Source organism: Mycetomoellerius zeteki, unplaced genomic scaffold, assembly GCF_001594055.1.
Source record: "Mycetomoellerius zeteki isolate Tzet28-1 unplaced genomic scaffold, Tzet1.0 scaffold298, whole genome shotgun sequence".
NCBI lineage: Eukaryota > Metazoa > Arthropoda > Insecta > Hymenoptera > Formicidae > Mycetomoellerius > Mycetomoellerius zeteki.
The window spans coordinates 265468-280265 of record NW_017257280.1 but is presented as its reverse complement, the minus strand read 5'-3'; the positions used below and the strand labels follow the sequence as shown (position 1 = coordinate 280265).

General features: G+C 34.5%; 1 protein-coding gene across 1 annotated transcript in view; it reads right to left on the bottom strand.

Annotated features, from left to right (window-relative positions):
- The window catches only part of gw (trinucleotide repeat containing adaptor protein gawky), a 39143-nt gene that overhangs the window by 14220 nt on the left and 10125 nt on the right, over positions 1-14798 (bottom strand). The window contains exons 2-4 of the mRNA XM_018450799.1: positions 1342-1391; positions 803-915; positions 1-172 (exon numbers count right to left, since the gene is read on the bottom strand). The exon at positions 1-172 is cut by the window's left edge and continues 1 nt beyond it. Coding sequence (XP_018306301.1) covers positions 1-172; positions 803-871 — 241 coding nt within the window. The 5' untranslated portion in view covers positions 872-915; positions 1342-1391. The remainder of the gene's footprint in view (positions 173-802; positions 916-1341; positions 1392-14798) is intronic.

Here is a 14798-nt window from a genome sequence, read left to right as displayed (position 1 = left end):
TCAGCAGGACGGTTGAAAAGTCATTGGCGGCGGTAGCTTCGGGATGGCTAATAGGTGCTGCCATCATGCTGCTGTTTGCTATCGATTCGATATCACAGTACCTAGTGTGCTCTGATCCTTCCCCTTCCCCCACCCCATCCAGACTGCTTTTCTCTAATACTACTACATCCCCCTATAACACGTAAAAAACTGACATGTTATGTTTGTTTCAGAAATATTTGCTTTAAAATGTAAATCAGTGTAAGATACCGATAAACAAACATATCAGCTATAATGTAATTATAAAACTAAAACAATATTGCGTATAAGGATAAGATAAATTAAAGTTAATAGTTGTGATAATCATAGATAAAATCGTATGTATGATATGCAATATCGACAAATAAATCATATAAAAAAAGTAACTTACAATATTTGCATACATAAATGCAGATAATTAGATACTTATAACAAATGATACAACTCTTAGACATGAAACTTCTATAAATAGCATCATATGTGTCACATGTGTGTCTATAAAGATTTAAAACTGTCTTATTAAATAATATCAATACTATTTTTATCAGTTTACTTTTAAATTTTCATTAATTTACTTCTAAAAGTTCAACTAATTTTACACATAACATAATAAAATAAACAAATACATACAATACATATAATTTACATTTACGTTAAGAGTTTAACATTTAGGTTAAAATACATGCATAATTCATTTTAACTGTGAGTTTACAAATGGTATGATATAAAAAAGCCTAAATAACTTATTAGCCTAAATATCTGTAATTTGTATCTAAATACTCACCATGGAATTTTGTACGAAGGCATTTGTTTCTGTAGAAATCTCATGTGAACTAGAATTGTGTGGAAACATTGGGCTCAGTTCTTCTTTGGCAGGCAATGCATAGAAACCAAGATCTGCACATAAAATACAAATATATCTATCACTAATTTAAAACATTTATAAACTTGTATTCTATCATATCAAAATAAATTCACTTACAAATAATATACATAGAAACTTTTCTTTAATAGTTAGATAGTTTAAATAATTAGATAGTACTAAATGTGTAGAACAGAGAATTGCAATTGTTAATAGAGAAAAAACATTAAAAATCATAAATATAAATATAAATGTACAATTAAACAGAAAATATTTACTTTTTTCTAATATAGAAAATAAGTTGTATATAAAAAAATCATTAATTGTGAACACATATACAAAATATGCAAGAAATCACATAAATTTGTAAAATTGTTCTGGCAAGAAACTTTCTTAGATCTAAGAAAGTTATAAAAAGTGAAAAATTATATAGAAAATATAAATATAACAAATCATAGTACCTCGTAAACTAACGCTATCAGTGCGCTCCTAGCTCCATGCCAGTGGAGATCTGAAAGATACAAAATGTGTAGTTCATTATAACTTTGCAATACTTGCTTTTAATGCATCGAATTTGAATAACATGTTGCTTAATAAATTTTAAACCAAAACTTTCTCGGTAAAAATTATCATAGAGAAAATATGTTAAACGGATCTTTTCAATACAACGCAGTTATTAATACAATTTATCTCAATATTAAATATCTAAGATAAAATAGACTTTTTAATACATTTATTAAAATACAAATTTATATATCTAGAATTACAAAAAAAAAGAAAAGATTATCATTTATTTACAATTCTAAAACATAATTCATTGAAATTTTTTGCTTTCAACGCGTTTTATCTCTAAAGAAATCTCACATGAAAATCAATTCACTTCAAACTTGTCAATGGATCTGTCATTAAAATTTCATTCAGTCGAATACTTTGTATATTGACGATTGTGTAAAAACAAATAAACAATAGTTTAACGTCCAAACAAAACACTCCAACTTATCAAACGGAGACAATAAAGCAACAAACATCGACAGTTAAATAAAAATATCGATTTCAAGCACAAAAAAATGGTATCTTTTTATCCTCGTTTTATCAGCGATTGCAGAACTAGCGCAGTTCCAAGTAAATCTACACCGAACGCTCGTCTTTCCAACAGCTCACTGTTGCTATCGATCGGAGCACCTCAAAGCAGCAAAACGAGAAAGAGGAGCGTAAAAGATCCGTTCAAGGTTAAATCTAAGTTGTCTATAGCCAGCCGCAGACCCGTTAGCTGGACGTCGCAGACCCTAACCTAAACGACGTAATTACCGCAATGGCCCTGCTTATCCAATGCCCAAAATATCGCGTACACAACATCCCGTTTCTCTCGCGTGATCCGCGCTTAACTCGATCCGATAACGACGGGCGCGACGGCGATGGGGAAAAACGTTGCGCTACAACGACGTACGATCGTTTGATAACGCGACATTATTTACGTCCGTAAATGCCACCTCGACGCTTCGGAGCGCCTCCGTTTTAAAACGAAGCACTGAGCAGCGCGAATCGCAGCAAACGTCACGCTGGTGTGACTGTGAGGTAACGCGCGGCACACTTCACGGATAGGAGAACAAGCGGAGCTCCGGCGAAGGCAGCGAAGGTGCCAAGCGCGAGCAGCACCAAACAGACAAAGAGAGAAAGATACATATATACATACACACACACACACACACACACACACACACACATATATATATATATATAGATAGAAAAACGATAAAGATGCTAGCACGGAGAACGGAATAGTCGCGAGAAAGAGAGAGAGAGAGAGAGAAAGAGTGACAGGAAAATTTTTTTTATCCGTCGAGAAAAAACATACCTCGAACCGAGCGTCACACATCGGGTCACTCGGGACGATTAATAGACAGTCGATGTCGGATTCTACGTACTCCCCCCTGCCCTCCCCCACCCGCGAGATACATTCGCGAACGAACGTCGGTAGCATCGGCGTAGCCGCGTAATTTCACGAAAAAGGTTAGACGGGTAACGGCGGTGGTGGCGGTGGTGACGACGGCGGCAGCGGCGGCGGTGCGCAGGGACGAAAGGCAAAGGAAGAAAAGGGCCACCGCGGGGAGTGCCGCGCAGGCGAGACCTTTCGATCGCAGCCGGAACACGCGGTTTCTTTTTTTTTCGGCGGCGGCAACAACGGCGGTCGTTCCTCGGACTTACACTCGGCTCCCGGGCACACAAAGAACGGACTCAGTCTCAGTGCGAAGCTATTTCGCTAGAACGCACGGAATAGCGAAGCGATAGGTCCGCTCGCTCGGCTGGCCGTTCCCGCGAGCGACCATCCTCCCCTCGCCGTATGCAGCGCGAACGTTGCGCCGCACCGCGATCGGAACGATCGGCGTGGCACGGTGAGTGGCGCGCGGGGACGGAGCGGGGCGATGTTCACGGCGTTCGCATATATGCCGTCCCTCCCGTCTTCACCCTTCACCGCTATTCCCCTCGGCCGCGTCGAGCTGCCACGCGATGAATTGGAGTAACGAAACTTTTTCGCGAAATCGTTACGTTGAGGTATCTAACTCGAGTGTTGCAGTTTTGGATTTCTGCCGGTTATCGAAGCAGTCGTATTGATACGGCTGCTCCGATTACCGCTTCAAAACGTTCGCATTGCTCCCCGAGGAATGTGTCGACGTATTACGGACGGTTCTGATAGAAAATAACGTCTGACGTTTAAGCAACGATTGCGTTCAGTAGAAAAAGTGGCTTCGCAACTGTTGTGAGGTTCTTTAATATGATCGGTATTTAGATCCAGCAAAGAATTAAAGGAAAGAACTAATTATATTAAAGAATCTTACACACACAACTGTTGTAAGATTTTTTTAATATAATTGATTTATACAATGAGATCCAGTGAGGAACTAAGGACAAAATCAAATATGTTAAAGAATTTGATAATAGTTGCAAAACTGTTTTTTTTTTCTGCAGCTAATGATATAAAATTACACGAGGTATCGATGCCACAATCACGAAAGTAACATTAATCGGATCCCTAATGAAGATTACGTAAAATTACTTAGCGTATTCGCAGCTCCAAATCGAAGTCCGCTGCTGCGCGCTTTATCTTCCGCCATACCGATCTTAATCTCTCACCCTCTCTCCCTTTCCTCTCGATCCTCTCACCTTCTCCTACCATTCTTCTGCCTTTCTCATTCTCTCTCCCTCTCTCCTACTACAATTCCCCCTTCTTTTCCTCCCATGTCCTCGCCATTTTCCTCTCACCCCCCTGCCCTTCTCTTTCTCTCCCATCAATAAGAGAATTCTCAACGTATATCGCACGCAAATAATCTGTTATGATGACGGACGATCCGTAAAAATCTCGCGCGAGGTCGCGCGCTTCATTCAAATTTAGCATTACTGTCACCTGCGATTCCGCATCCGCGCGGGGCTACATTATTTCCGTACGGCTTGCCGACTTAAACGGGAAGCCATCCGAGAATAATTTCCGACGCGTTACCGCTACGGTGCGCAACCAAACAGGCGGATCTTTCCATCGCGAGAGACGGAACTGCAAACTTTACCGTACAATCTTGGAAGAGCAAACTGTTAAATTGATAATGTCAAATTATACGCAATTTGAGTTTAAACATTTCTACAAATCTGCTTCTACTCAATTTGTCGTTAATTCAACTAAAACGCACAATGGAGTTAATCAATTTAAAATAAGAATAATAAGAGGCTCCAGAGAATAACCAACACTAGATATTCGTGGGCTAATTCAAATTTATTGAATAACAAATTAATTAAACGGTTCGACTCCTCACTTTTGGGTCATCGTCATAATTAACAGAAACGAAAATATGTCCAAAATTATTACATGGAGAATGTTAAAATAGAGCAAGTCACGTTGAGGTCTATAAGATGTAATGTGTCATACACACACACAGTATTGATAAATTTTTTGAAAAATAGACTTTCAGTGGGATCTCGTCAATTTAATTTATTAGTCAAATTAAGTCCGTGCAATCTCTTTTTGATTGAAATAGCTTAACGTCTTAACTAATGCGAATAAGTAATTTAATTTTTAAAAATGTATTAAGTTTGACTCAAATTTAACAGATTGGATGCCATTGCTTTTTTGATATCTAATAGTGCAAAAAATGCTCTAAAAATACGAAGCGTCCATAGACAAACAAAATACGACCTCCCTAAATGTAGAAACTTCAAAGGATTTATTAAAAATAATAAATTCCACTTACACATGTTTAATGTTTTAGCAAACCTTTTCGTTAAAAAACCTACTTGCGATTTTCAAAGCACTGCGTGAAAATGTAACGTTAAACGTGTGTTTAATTAGCGCGACGAGTTCCGCACTCGGAAATAAGTAGTTAGCGTTCTCGACTGTTGGGCATTTAAAAGAGAATGTATAATCATCCGCGAAACATTCAGGCCTCTTCAACCACGGGCATCTATAGTCGTGTTAAGCAGCTTCCGTTGATCGGCGAGTCCCAGAAAAGGGACATCGCGAACATTTGAGAGCAGAGATTCGTAATATCTTGGCATTTTCGAAATTAAATAGCAGTATAAGAGATAGAACACAGAACCAAGCTACAGATAACATCAAGTAAACATCGTTTTAAGAAAAACCATAATAATGTTATTCAATATACTTATGACGATGATTTTGTGATGAATTCTTGACATAACAGTGATTTTTATTAAATAACACTATAATAATTTTCCTAAAATGACTTTTACCTGATCTGCATCTCTCTTGATCTTATTATGATTTTTTAAATGATTTTATTATTATGATTTATTATTTTATTATTTATTATTATTATCATTACTATTATGATTTATTTTATTCTACCTGGATATGGTTTACTTTATATTTACGCTGTTGGATATTACAGGAATACAATGATAATCCAGTCCCTTAAGTTAAACATAACATTTTGCTATTTTTCACTTCCATGTGTCAAAATGTAAATCAATCCATTTCTGCGGTCAGTTTCAAAGTAAATATTGTCAAAGTAAATATCGTCCATATCACTTAAGGTAATAAATAATAAACTAAATTTGACTGAAATTTGATACGCTTTCTTTAATTAAATCGTTTAACTCCATTATTTTAATTCGATAAACGACTATTGAGTAGGAGCAATGGCGACCTGTAGAAATAATTAAAAATCACTCAGAGTGATTGGGTATAATTTGACATTATAACAGTGAATTAAACAGTGTACTTTATACTATGCTAGATTTGTTCGTTGAGTTTCACAGTATAGGAAGGATACAGAAATGCGTGAGGCTTTTAACAGAACACCGTCGTACATTGCCAATCGATCTGCCAATCTGCTATCTAATCTAACAGTTCACACAAAGAAACCCTCTAATAAAACATGCTGTCGTGTATTTTTATTGGTGGCCGAAGGACGTTCCAGAAAATATGATTGAACGCATATCTCTATGTGTAAAAAGCATGTAAAAATTCACGCGACAATCGCGCGATATTATTTCCAATTTTCTCGGATTTTCTATTAAGTCTCGCATGGCCGAGGTTGGTTTATATCGATTAAAAATGGCGGATCGCTCGGACTGCCGAGTGTCTCTAGCGCATCGGAACGCGAAGCGCCGCTATTCGACGCGACTTTGCCGAGCGTGTACGTGTGCATATGTGTGTGTGTGTGTATGTGTGATGTGTGTGTGTGTGCACGCGCGCGCACGCTTAACTCTGCCGCATAAAGGAAGGCATCATCTCTCCTCACTTGCGATCCGCGGGAGCATTTTCCATGCGCTTTTCTTCCGCGCGTTTGTCTCCCCGTCCCGCCGTCGCCGACGCGACGTAACTGCGTTGCATGCGCCGCGAGCGCGTATTTTGAATGTCCCGTACGCGAGTATCAAAAATTATTGACCCACTCGATGCCACTGCGCGTGTGTGCTGCGTGTACGCGCGCGCGCGCACGCGCAGGTGGTCATTGTGTGTGCTCTCACAAGACAGTGATTCTCAACTTAAGGGGATCCTAAAGCCGCCTGTATTACCGACTAAATCATATAATTTTTGTATAACAAATACTTTTTTTCTCTTTCACTGATTCGAAAATCCTTTTCCAGGATTAAAGTATACGCATTAATACGTGTTTGTGAGGTAGAGTTTATGCCGAGAACGACCAAAAATTTCGAAATTGATATATTTTTATCATTTCTTAGTGTAACATGGCGTCTCAAGCTGTCAAGTCGTGACAACATTTGCTTGATACGAAAGTTTTCCAACCTGTACTTAATAGTGATCCACAAACACGTAGTTTGCACGAACAAATAACGTCGAGTTCTTAGAATAAGACTTAGACGCTTTATCGCGACGAATTTGTTATACGAAAATTGACACGAATGTGCGACTGAATGTATCATAGGTTGCGTAAGATATTGATGTGGTAGTATATACAGACATGTCGATACGCTGGAAAAACAGCGACATCTAATGATTTTGTCGAAGTTCGAGTTTCGCTTTAGGATCCCCTTGAGAACGTTCCTCAAATCCTTGGATCCTTTTACGAAAATTGTTGCAACTCTCGTGAAACTCGCAACCTTTCATGAGCTTTCTACAATAAGCTTGAGTTTTCAGCCGTAAGAAACTGACCAATCATAGTTGATTATTCTTCTCACATTCGACTATAATTTGTTAATTTCTTACGGCTTAAAACTTAAACTTAAATAATGGGTTGTTGTAGAAAGCCCATCAGTCTTCAATATGTCGAAAAGTTCAAATGCAAAGTATACATATGTAGATATGTCTAAGTTGAATATTTATCGATGAAAAGTAAGTGCTTCGATTGTCGGAAATGAACATCTCGATATTCTACACGGAAAGAACGATTTTACTGAAGTATCTAAAAATGTAACTAGTATAAATTTGAAAATAATTTTGTTGGACTGTCAAAATATTGTTTTGTAGGAATCCATATGTTTTACTGAACTATCAAAATATAATTTTGTAGGAATATCAAGCATGATATATGAGTAATGCTGTAAAAAGTTTTGACATTTTAGCAATCAGTTTGAATGTCTTACATAATTATTTTGGTCCAGGAAAATTATTTTTAGATTTGTATCTATAGCTCTCTCTCTCTCTCTCTCTCTAAAATTTTAAATATTTTAATAAAACCAGCAAAACTGTTCTTTCCATGTAACTTGAACTTTATGCGAATTATATCGTTTTTTAATTTCTACAAATATTAAAACGTTCATTGTGAATTCAGTCACTTGCAATATATTGAATTAATTGCACATTAAAGGCTGTTTTATATAAAGTATCTAAATGCAATGACATAATATAATCAACTTTGACAATGAAGTAAACACACGCATATTTTGACGAGAAGTATGTAATTGAGTGCTTCGATTGTCAAGGATGTACATTTCGATTTTCGGAAGAACGATTTTACTGCAATATCCAAAATTTAGCTAGACACAGATCTGAAAATAATGTTGTTAAATCGTCAAAATATCATAATCAATAATATACATATATATAATATATATATTCTGTTAAATAATGTAATATTATTGTATCAGATATTTGATCATTTAAAATATTTACATTTAACTTTGCTAATTTTATGTATTGCAGCTGTCACAAGGGAACTTTCCCAAGTATCACTCTATGATTTCGAGGTGAAACTCCAGTTTTGATTTCGTTTTTATCAGTAAAATATCCATGCTTCGGGGAAAATCCTCGATCTCAACTGTTTTAAAGATTTTGTAGAGGAGGTGAGTGACCTCTTCATGTGCACATTAAAGGCTGCTTTATATAAAGTATTTAAATGACTAAGTATCTAAATGATAAAGTATCTAATATAATCAAAAAATGAAAATCCGCTTTTTTGTTACTATTAATAATAATATGATGAAATTTGATATATTATCATATATATTACTATGTAAACGTGCTGTATGTCAAAAAGCTTACTATAATATCAGTAAGAAATTGTTATTTTTGTTACATTTAAAAAATCCATACTTTTTTTCTATAAGACTATTATTGTTTGCTAATAGTTTATATATAAATAAATAAATTAAAACACTCCATATGTGCTCTTATTTCCTAATATGACAGTCCTACATACTCAGCGTATCAAAGAACAATAACTTTGACTGCCTGCGACAGCGATTGCTAGTCACTCTCCGTGACATATGTAATGTATCAAATTTCATCATTTTATTATTAATAGTGACGAAAATATAGCGAATTTTCCGCAGGGGGGTCACTCATCTCCATCATAAAACCTCTAAAATGGTTGAGATCGAAGATTTTCCCCGAAGAGTGGATACTTTACTGATAAAAGCAAAATCAAAGCAGAAGTTTCATCCCGAAACCAAAGTGACACTTGGGAAAGTTCCTTTGTCAGTATGCACTATCCAGACAGCACACAATATTTATAAAATATTTACAAAATATTTATAAATACTGTATTTATGATTTATTTTAAATATTTTGTAAATATTTTTGTGGTCTTAGACTGCACAAACCATAAACATTTATTATAAATATTATGAAATATTTATTGTAAATATTATAGTAAATATTATAGTAAATGTTATGAAAATATTTAATGAGACATTATAATTCAAGTAAAAAATACTTATTGGAAAAATTTATTTATATTTATCATAAATATTACATAAAATATTTAGTCTATATTTTAATAATATTTCGAATAAAGTTTTATATAAAATATGTATGAAATATCTATATAACATTTCAAATATTTATCACAAATATTCTGTGCTGTCTGTGTATAATATCTGATGTAATACAAGTAACCGCCGAATTCATTATTGGATTCAACTCAGCTCAGTTATGCAAATACGCTTGTAAACAATCCAATTCGGCGATTCGGTCTTTTTGCGCTATTAATTCAAAGACAGTGTCCGCTCCCTTGGTATCGTGTTAGCAGATCATGAATTTCGTAAAGACAAGGAGAAAATTATATGCGTATATGTGTATCGACTTTATTCAGATTCTCAAAGTTGGAACGTCTCCAGAGCGCTCCACGGTTCACTCGTTTATAATCGTCGCGAAACTGCGTCGTTTCAAATGGAAAACTGGTAAGAGTTGAGAACCGCTGACGCGTGCGCGAGTGCACGTAGGGTGCATGTATATGTAAATACATGTGACGACGAGTAAAGCGCGCTGTTCTCTCTGGCGCACGTCTGCCCTTCTACTGCGAGTCGTCGCTATTTTGAATACATCCTAAAGATAGCGTAATAATAGAGTATGCGTAACCATTACAACCGGATCTGAATCACTGACGAGACTAATTTGCACAGATCCGCATCCCCCTGACAAAATTAACAACCCGAATAAGTTCTTTCTCCCCTATTATCCATTCACTTCGCCGAAAGAAATAATTTTATCTCTCATTATCGATTGTACACCGCCGCCATCACAATTCCATAACCGATCTTCAAGGAAATATTTCGACGATCAGGAAATGCTACGGTCGTTCGAATTAGTGCTAACGTATCGCAAAAGTGGCACTTACGTGCGCATCTCTTGACTGATATCAGTCGCGTGGCACACATTTTTGCACGATACCGAAGGCCCGGCGAGAGATCTCAACTTGGCAAAGAAATTTGCGGTCTCTCGATCACGAAGGAAAGCCTCTCTCTCTCGCTATTAAGCGGATCTTAAAGTCGTCTGTACAATTCAGCACGACCTATACATACGATTTACGTATCATTGATACACTACTACATCAGCACGCGCATATAATATATATGTACAAATTTTCCAACTAATCTTTCATATTCACTGGCGGATCCATGCCTTGAAGCCTCCTTTGTTAAAAATATTTATAACAAAATGTTACATATTTTTAATATTTCTGAAATACTTAATTACGATTTTGATATTTCAAAAATATTTTTTAATTTGAGAAACTTCTAGATATAAAAAATATAGATTCTATTACATTATTCCTCTTTTGTATTAATATAATAATTTTAAATAAAACCTTTTTATGAATTATACATTTAAGTAATACTTTTTCTATGTGATAGTTTAAATAATATAATTTAATATTCTACCTTTTTATCATATTTGACCTTAAAAAAAATTTCCTTGCGATGAACCAACGTTCATATTGAGTATTTAAGTCTAATTTTAAGAACTCAACATTGTTTGTTTATGTAATTCCCGGTCCAAAGTAAGACTATTTTATACGTACAAAGTACAAAACTTGTAAAGCATCAAATATTGTTACGAGTCAACGCCAGATTAAAAAAAAAACTATAATTTTCAAACTTTTTTTCATTTTTAATACAAAGTTGACCGATTTGGACTATTATTTATACCTTAATTGTACAAAAGGATTTTTTAAATTGTAAAAACAGTTAGAAAAATACTTGTTTGAAAAATAATCGGTAAAACAGACGACTTTAGGACTCCCTTATAAATTCTGATTAAAATGCTGTTTGCCAAATGAGGCCGCCATAATAAAAGTTCACTCCTTCCGTGCCGAAGGACGTGCCGATAAGAGAGAAAGACGAAGAAAATTGATACCGTCCTTTCACGTGGAAAAAGAGCGTCTAGTAGGGCAAACGGTACGGCGAGTTGGCAAAGTCTTTTTTATCGGGACACGAAGGGATTATTATCAGCTCGAAAGAACTCGTTAGCCTCTTTATATTGTAAAACTCGTTAATAATTATTCTTAGAGCGTCTGCATCGTATCGCGCGTTATCATTTACGAAAACATGGGACTCCGCTCAAATATTCGATGCTTTGGTGTCTTCATTTATCCTCTTATCTAATAATTGTTTGGCTTCTATTTCACTCGTATTTCTTTATTGTGCGAAGTACATAAAAAGACATAATTTATTAACACACACACACACACAGAAATTATTGCCGTCTATTTTCTCCTTTTTCCTGCACATTTGCGAAAATATTATTTAAACTTCAAGATCATCGAGAGAAATAAAACGATATTTAACAATAAAACTTTCGCTCTCTTGACTCGCGGAATTTTCTACTTGCTATAAAAAGATTCTTCCAAATCTCGAATTCCGCTGTAACTTTTTAGCCGAAAACGTATAATAGTGCAATTACAAACTCTTTGAAAGATTATTCGTTCGGAATTAAAAGCGGATAAATGTGATTTGCATAGGAAGCGAGATAAATTTTCGCGTAGCGAAATACGATTCGCGTGCGGTAGTTAATTCGCGCGATGACGCTAATTGTAGCTATGCTAATTCGATTACGTTAGCGAGGAAGGTCATCAGTGGGTGCGCTCGCGATCAGATGCAACGATTTTGTCGGATCAGAGAACAATGTGATGTCTCTCTGTATCGAATTGTCATGAATAATGGCATCCCAATCGCAAATGAGATATCACGTTCAAATAAAATTGCCAACCAAACGGTACAAAAGTGCGCGAATGCTGTAATATGATTCAGAATATTTCACGAAATATACGCGCGATTAATCGTAATGCATCAATTGGCACATACATTGAAAAAAAGACTGGTAATAGTTATCAGATGTATTTGTTTAGCGTATTGGCGCAATATTTAGTAAATACCAAATATAATAATAATAACCAATTGTTTGATAATAATTCAAAAAGCGAGATGATATTTATAAAATAACCTTTAGTTGAGGGGGGGGAGTTACATTTGATTGAGATTATTTCACCAAAGTTTTAGTAATTATCATTTAGACTTGATTATTGCTTTACTTAATATTGATTACACACTTCACAGGAACACAAAATAAAATTTAATGTTTGATTCGGAGATTCGACCGTGGTATTCTTATGTATTCTGAAATCAAATCCAATGTCCAATTATGCGCTATTATGTCATAATTGTTTTTATCGACGGAAAATAGCTCGATTTTCCAGTATTTTTAAAATCATTTATGGCCTGGTTTTTAATATGCAACCTGAGGTAAAAGAGAGAAAGTAAGTTCAACGATAATATGCAAGCTTATAAAGTTAATATGCAAACTAGGATAAAAATATTGAAAAATCAAATTACTTTCTGTCGATAAAAAAAAATTAAAACGTGATGGAGCAGTTTGAATATTGGATTCGGTTTCAAAGCATTAAAATACATAAGAATACTATGGTTTAATCTCTGGATCAAAAAAAATTTTTTATGTGCCTGTGTTATTATGAGCAGATTTTTTTTCAGTGTAACTAAATTATCTCAATTTATGTGAAGTTTTGTAACATTATATTTTTTTGGTACATAAAAGATCATTTAATTTTAAAAAATACAGTTGTGTTCGTATTCTGTGTATTTCAGAATAATACAATAAAATAATATACATTTCGAATTGAGCCATCATAAAAATATTGCTAAGAGATTGTTACATCATATCGCTTTTCCATGATTTCTCGCGATTTCAGTAAAAATTTTACATTTGATCGCAGCTTCTGCTCTTATTTTGAAATTTAATAAATACGATAACTAATAAATTTTAATCGAGAAAAAGAAACTGAGATATTTTTAACGGATACGCGTTTGAATTACGCTATGATTATCATTGTTGCATCAGTTGAACGGTTCACGATCACAAATTACGCAAATCATGAAAATATACAGCAGCAGAGATATGTACTGACTGAGATATATATCAATGATGTCGCATAATTATCAAGAAATATATACATAACTACTTCGTGATATCCTATTTATCATTAAACCTGCTACAATCGACGAAACGGAAACGGAAAGCAAAAAATTCGCAATGATAATTAAGTCACGAGATAGTAATCAAGAAAGTCATAGATCATAAATTAGGTTTAGGAACTCTAATATATAATCCTACGCATAGAAAAACATCATTATATTGCTAAGAAAAGCGAAAACTCAATTTACTTTCTTCCTTTTAAATAAAGTTTTATCTTTAACAGAGAATATTTTCTTGATTATAATCTCAAAATATATATATATTATAAATTTTAAAAAACTCATATTTATTTAAAGCATGAATTAATTTTTTTTTGAAGAATATTATAAAATTGATCAAAGAAGCGACTTATAGCGAGGTATAGATTTGCGGATATATAAATTTTTTAAATACTTGAAACAAGTAATTATTATGACGTATTATTTGCGTACAGTATGTATTTTTCTGTGTATAAATTAATGCAGGTATTCTGTGATATACGAGCTAAACGGAAATATTCACGAATGTAAAAATGTTGCAATCGCGTTTGTCGTCGCGTCTATCCAGAGACAGATTTCATTTGCGAAACAAAGTTTTCGAGCCAATTTCCGCGGGCACCGTGGACGATCAATAAGAGACTCGGTGTCGACGAGAACCTCAACCGTGTGCTCTTCAACCGATAACAAAAGCTAAAACTGACGTTTACGATACTTTTTTTCCCGGCAAACGATACGAAGGGCCCCCGTTGAAGGGCCGCCTGAGTTTCTAGCTGAAAATTAATACATCAATGCATCTCATTATATTATTATTACAAAAAATTAATCTATAATAAAAATTATTACAGAATTAAATGCGAAAAAGAAGTTCCGAATATACTGTTATAGGTATCAAAGAAGCAATGGTCCCAATGTTACAGAAAGCAAAGGACCAACCCCATCCTTTGAGTTAAATAACATTTTTTATTTTTAATTTCCATCATGTCAAAATGTATGTCAAAATGTAAATCAATCCATCTATTTCTGCAGTGAGTTTCAAAGTAAACATCCATATTAAAACACATGCATTTAATAAATGATAAGTTAAATAATAAATTAAATCATAAATAGATAATAAATTAATCAAATACGATAAAGAAAGCCATGATCGGTCAAAGTTAGATGTTTCGAATAATACATTATATATTCTTTATTAAATCAATTTACTCCAGATATGATTGCGACAATAAATTAAATTTAAGTCAAATTTAATATATTTCTTTAA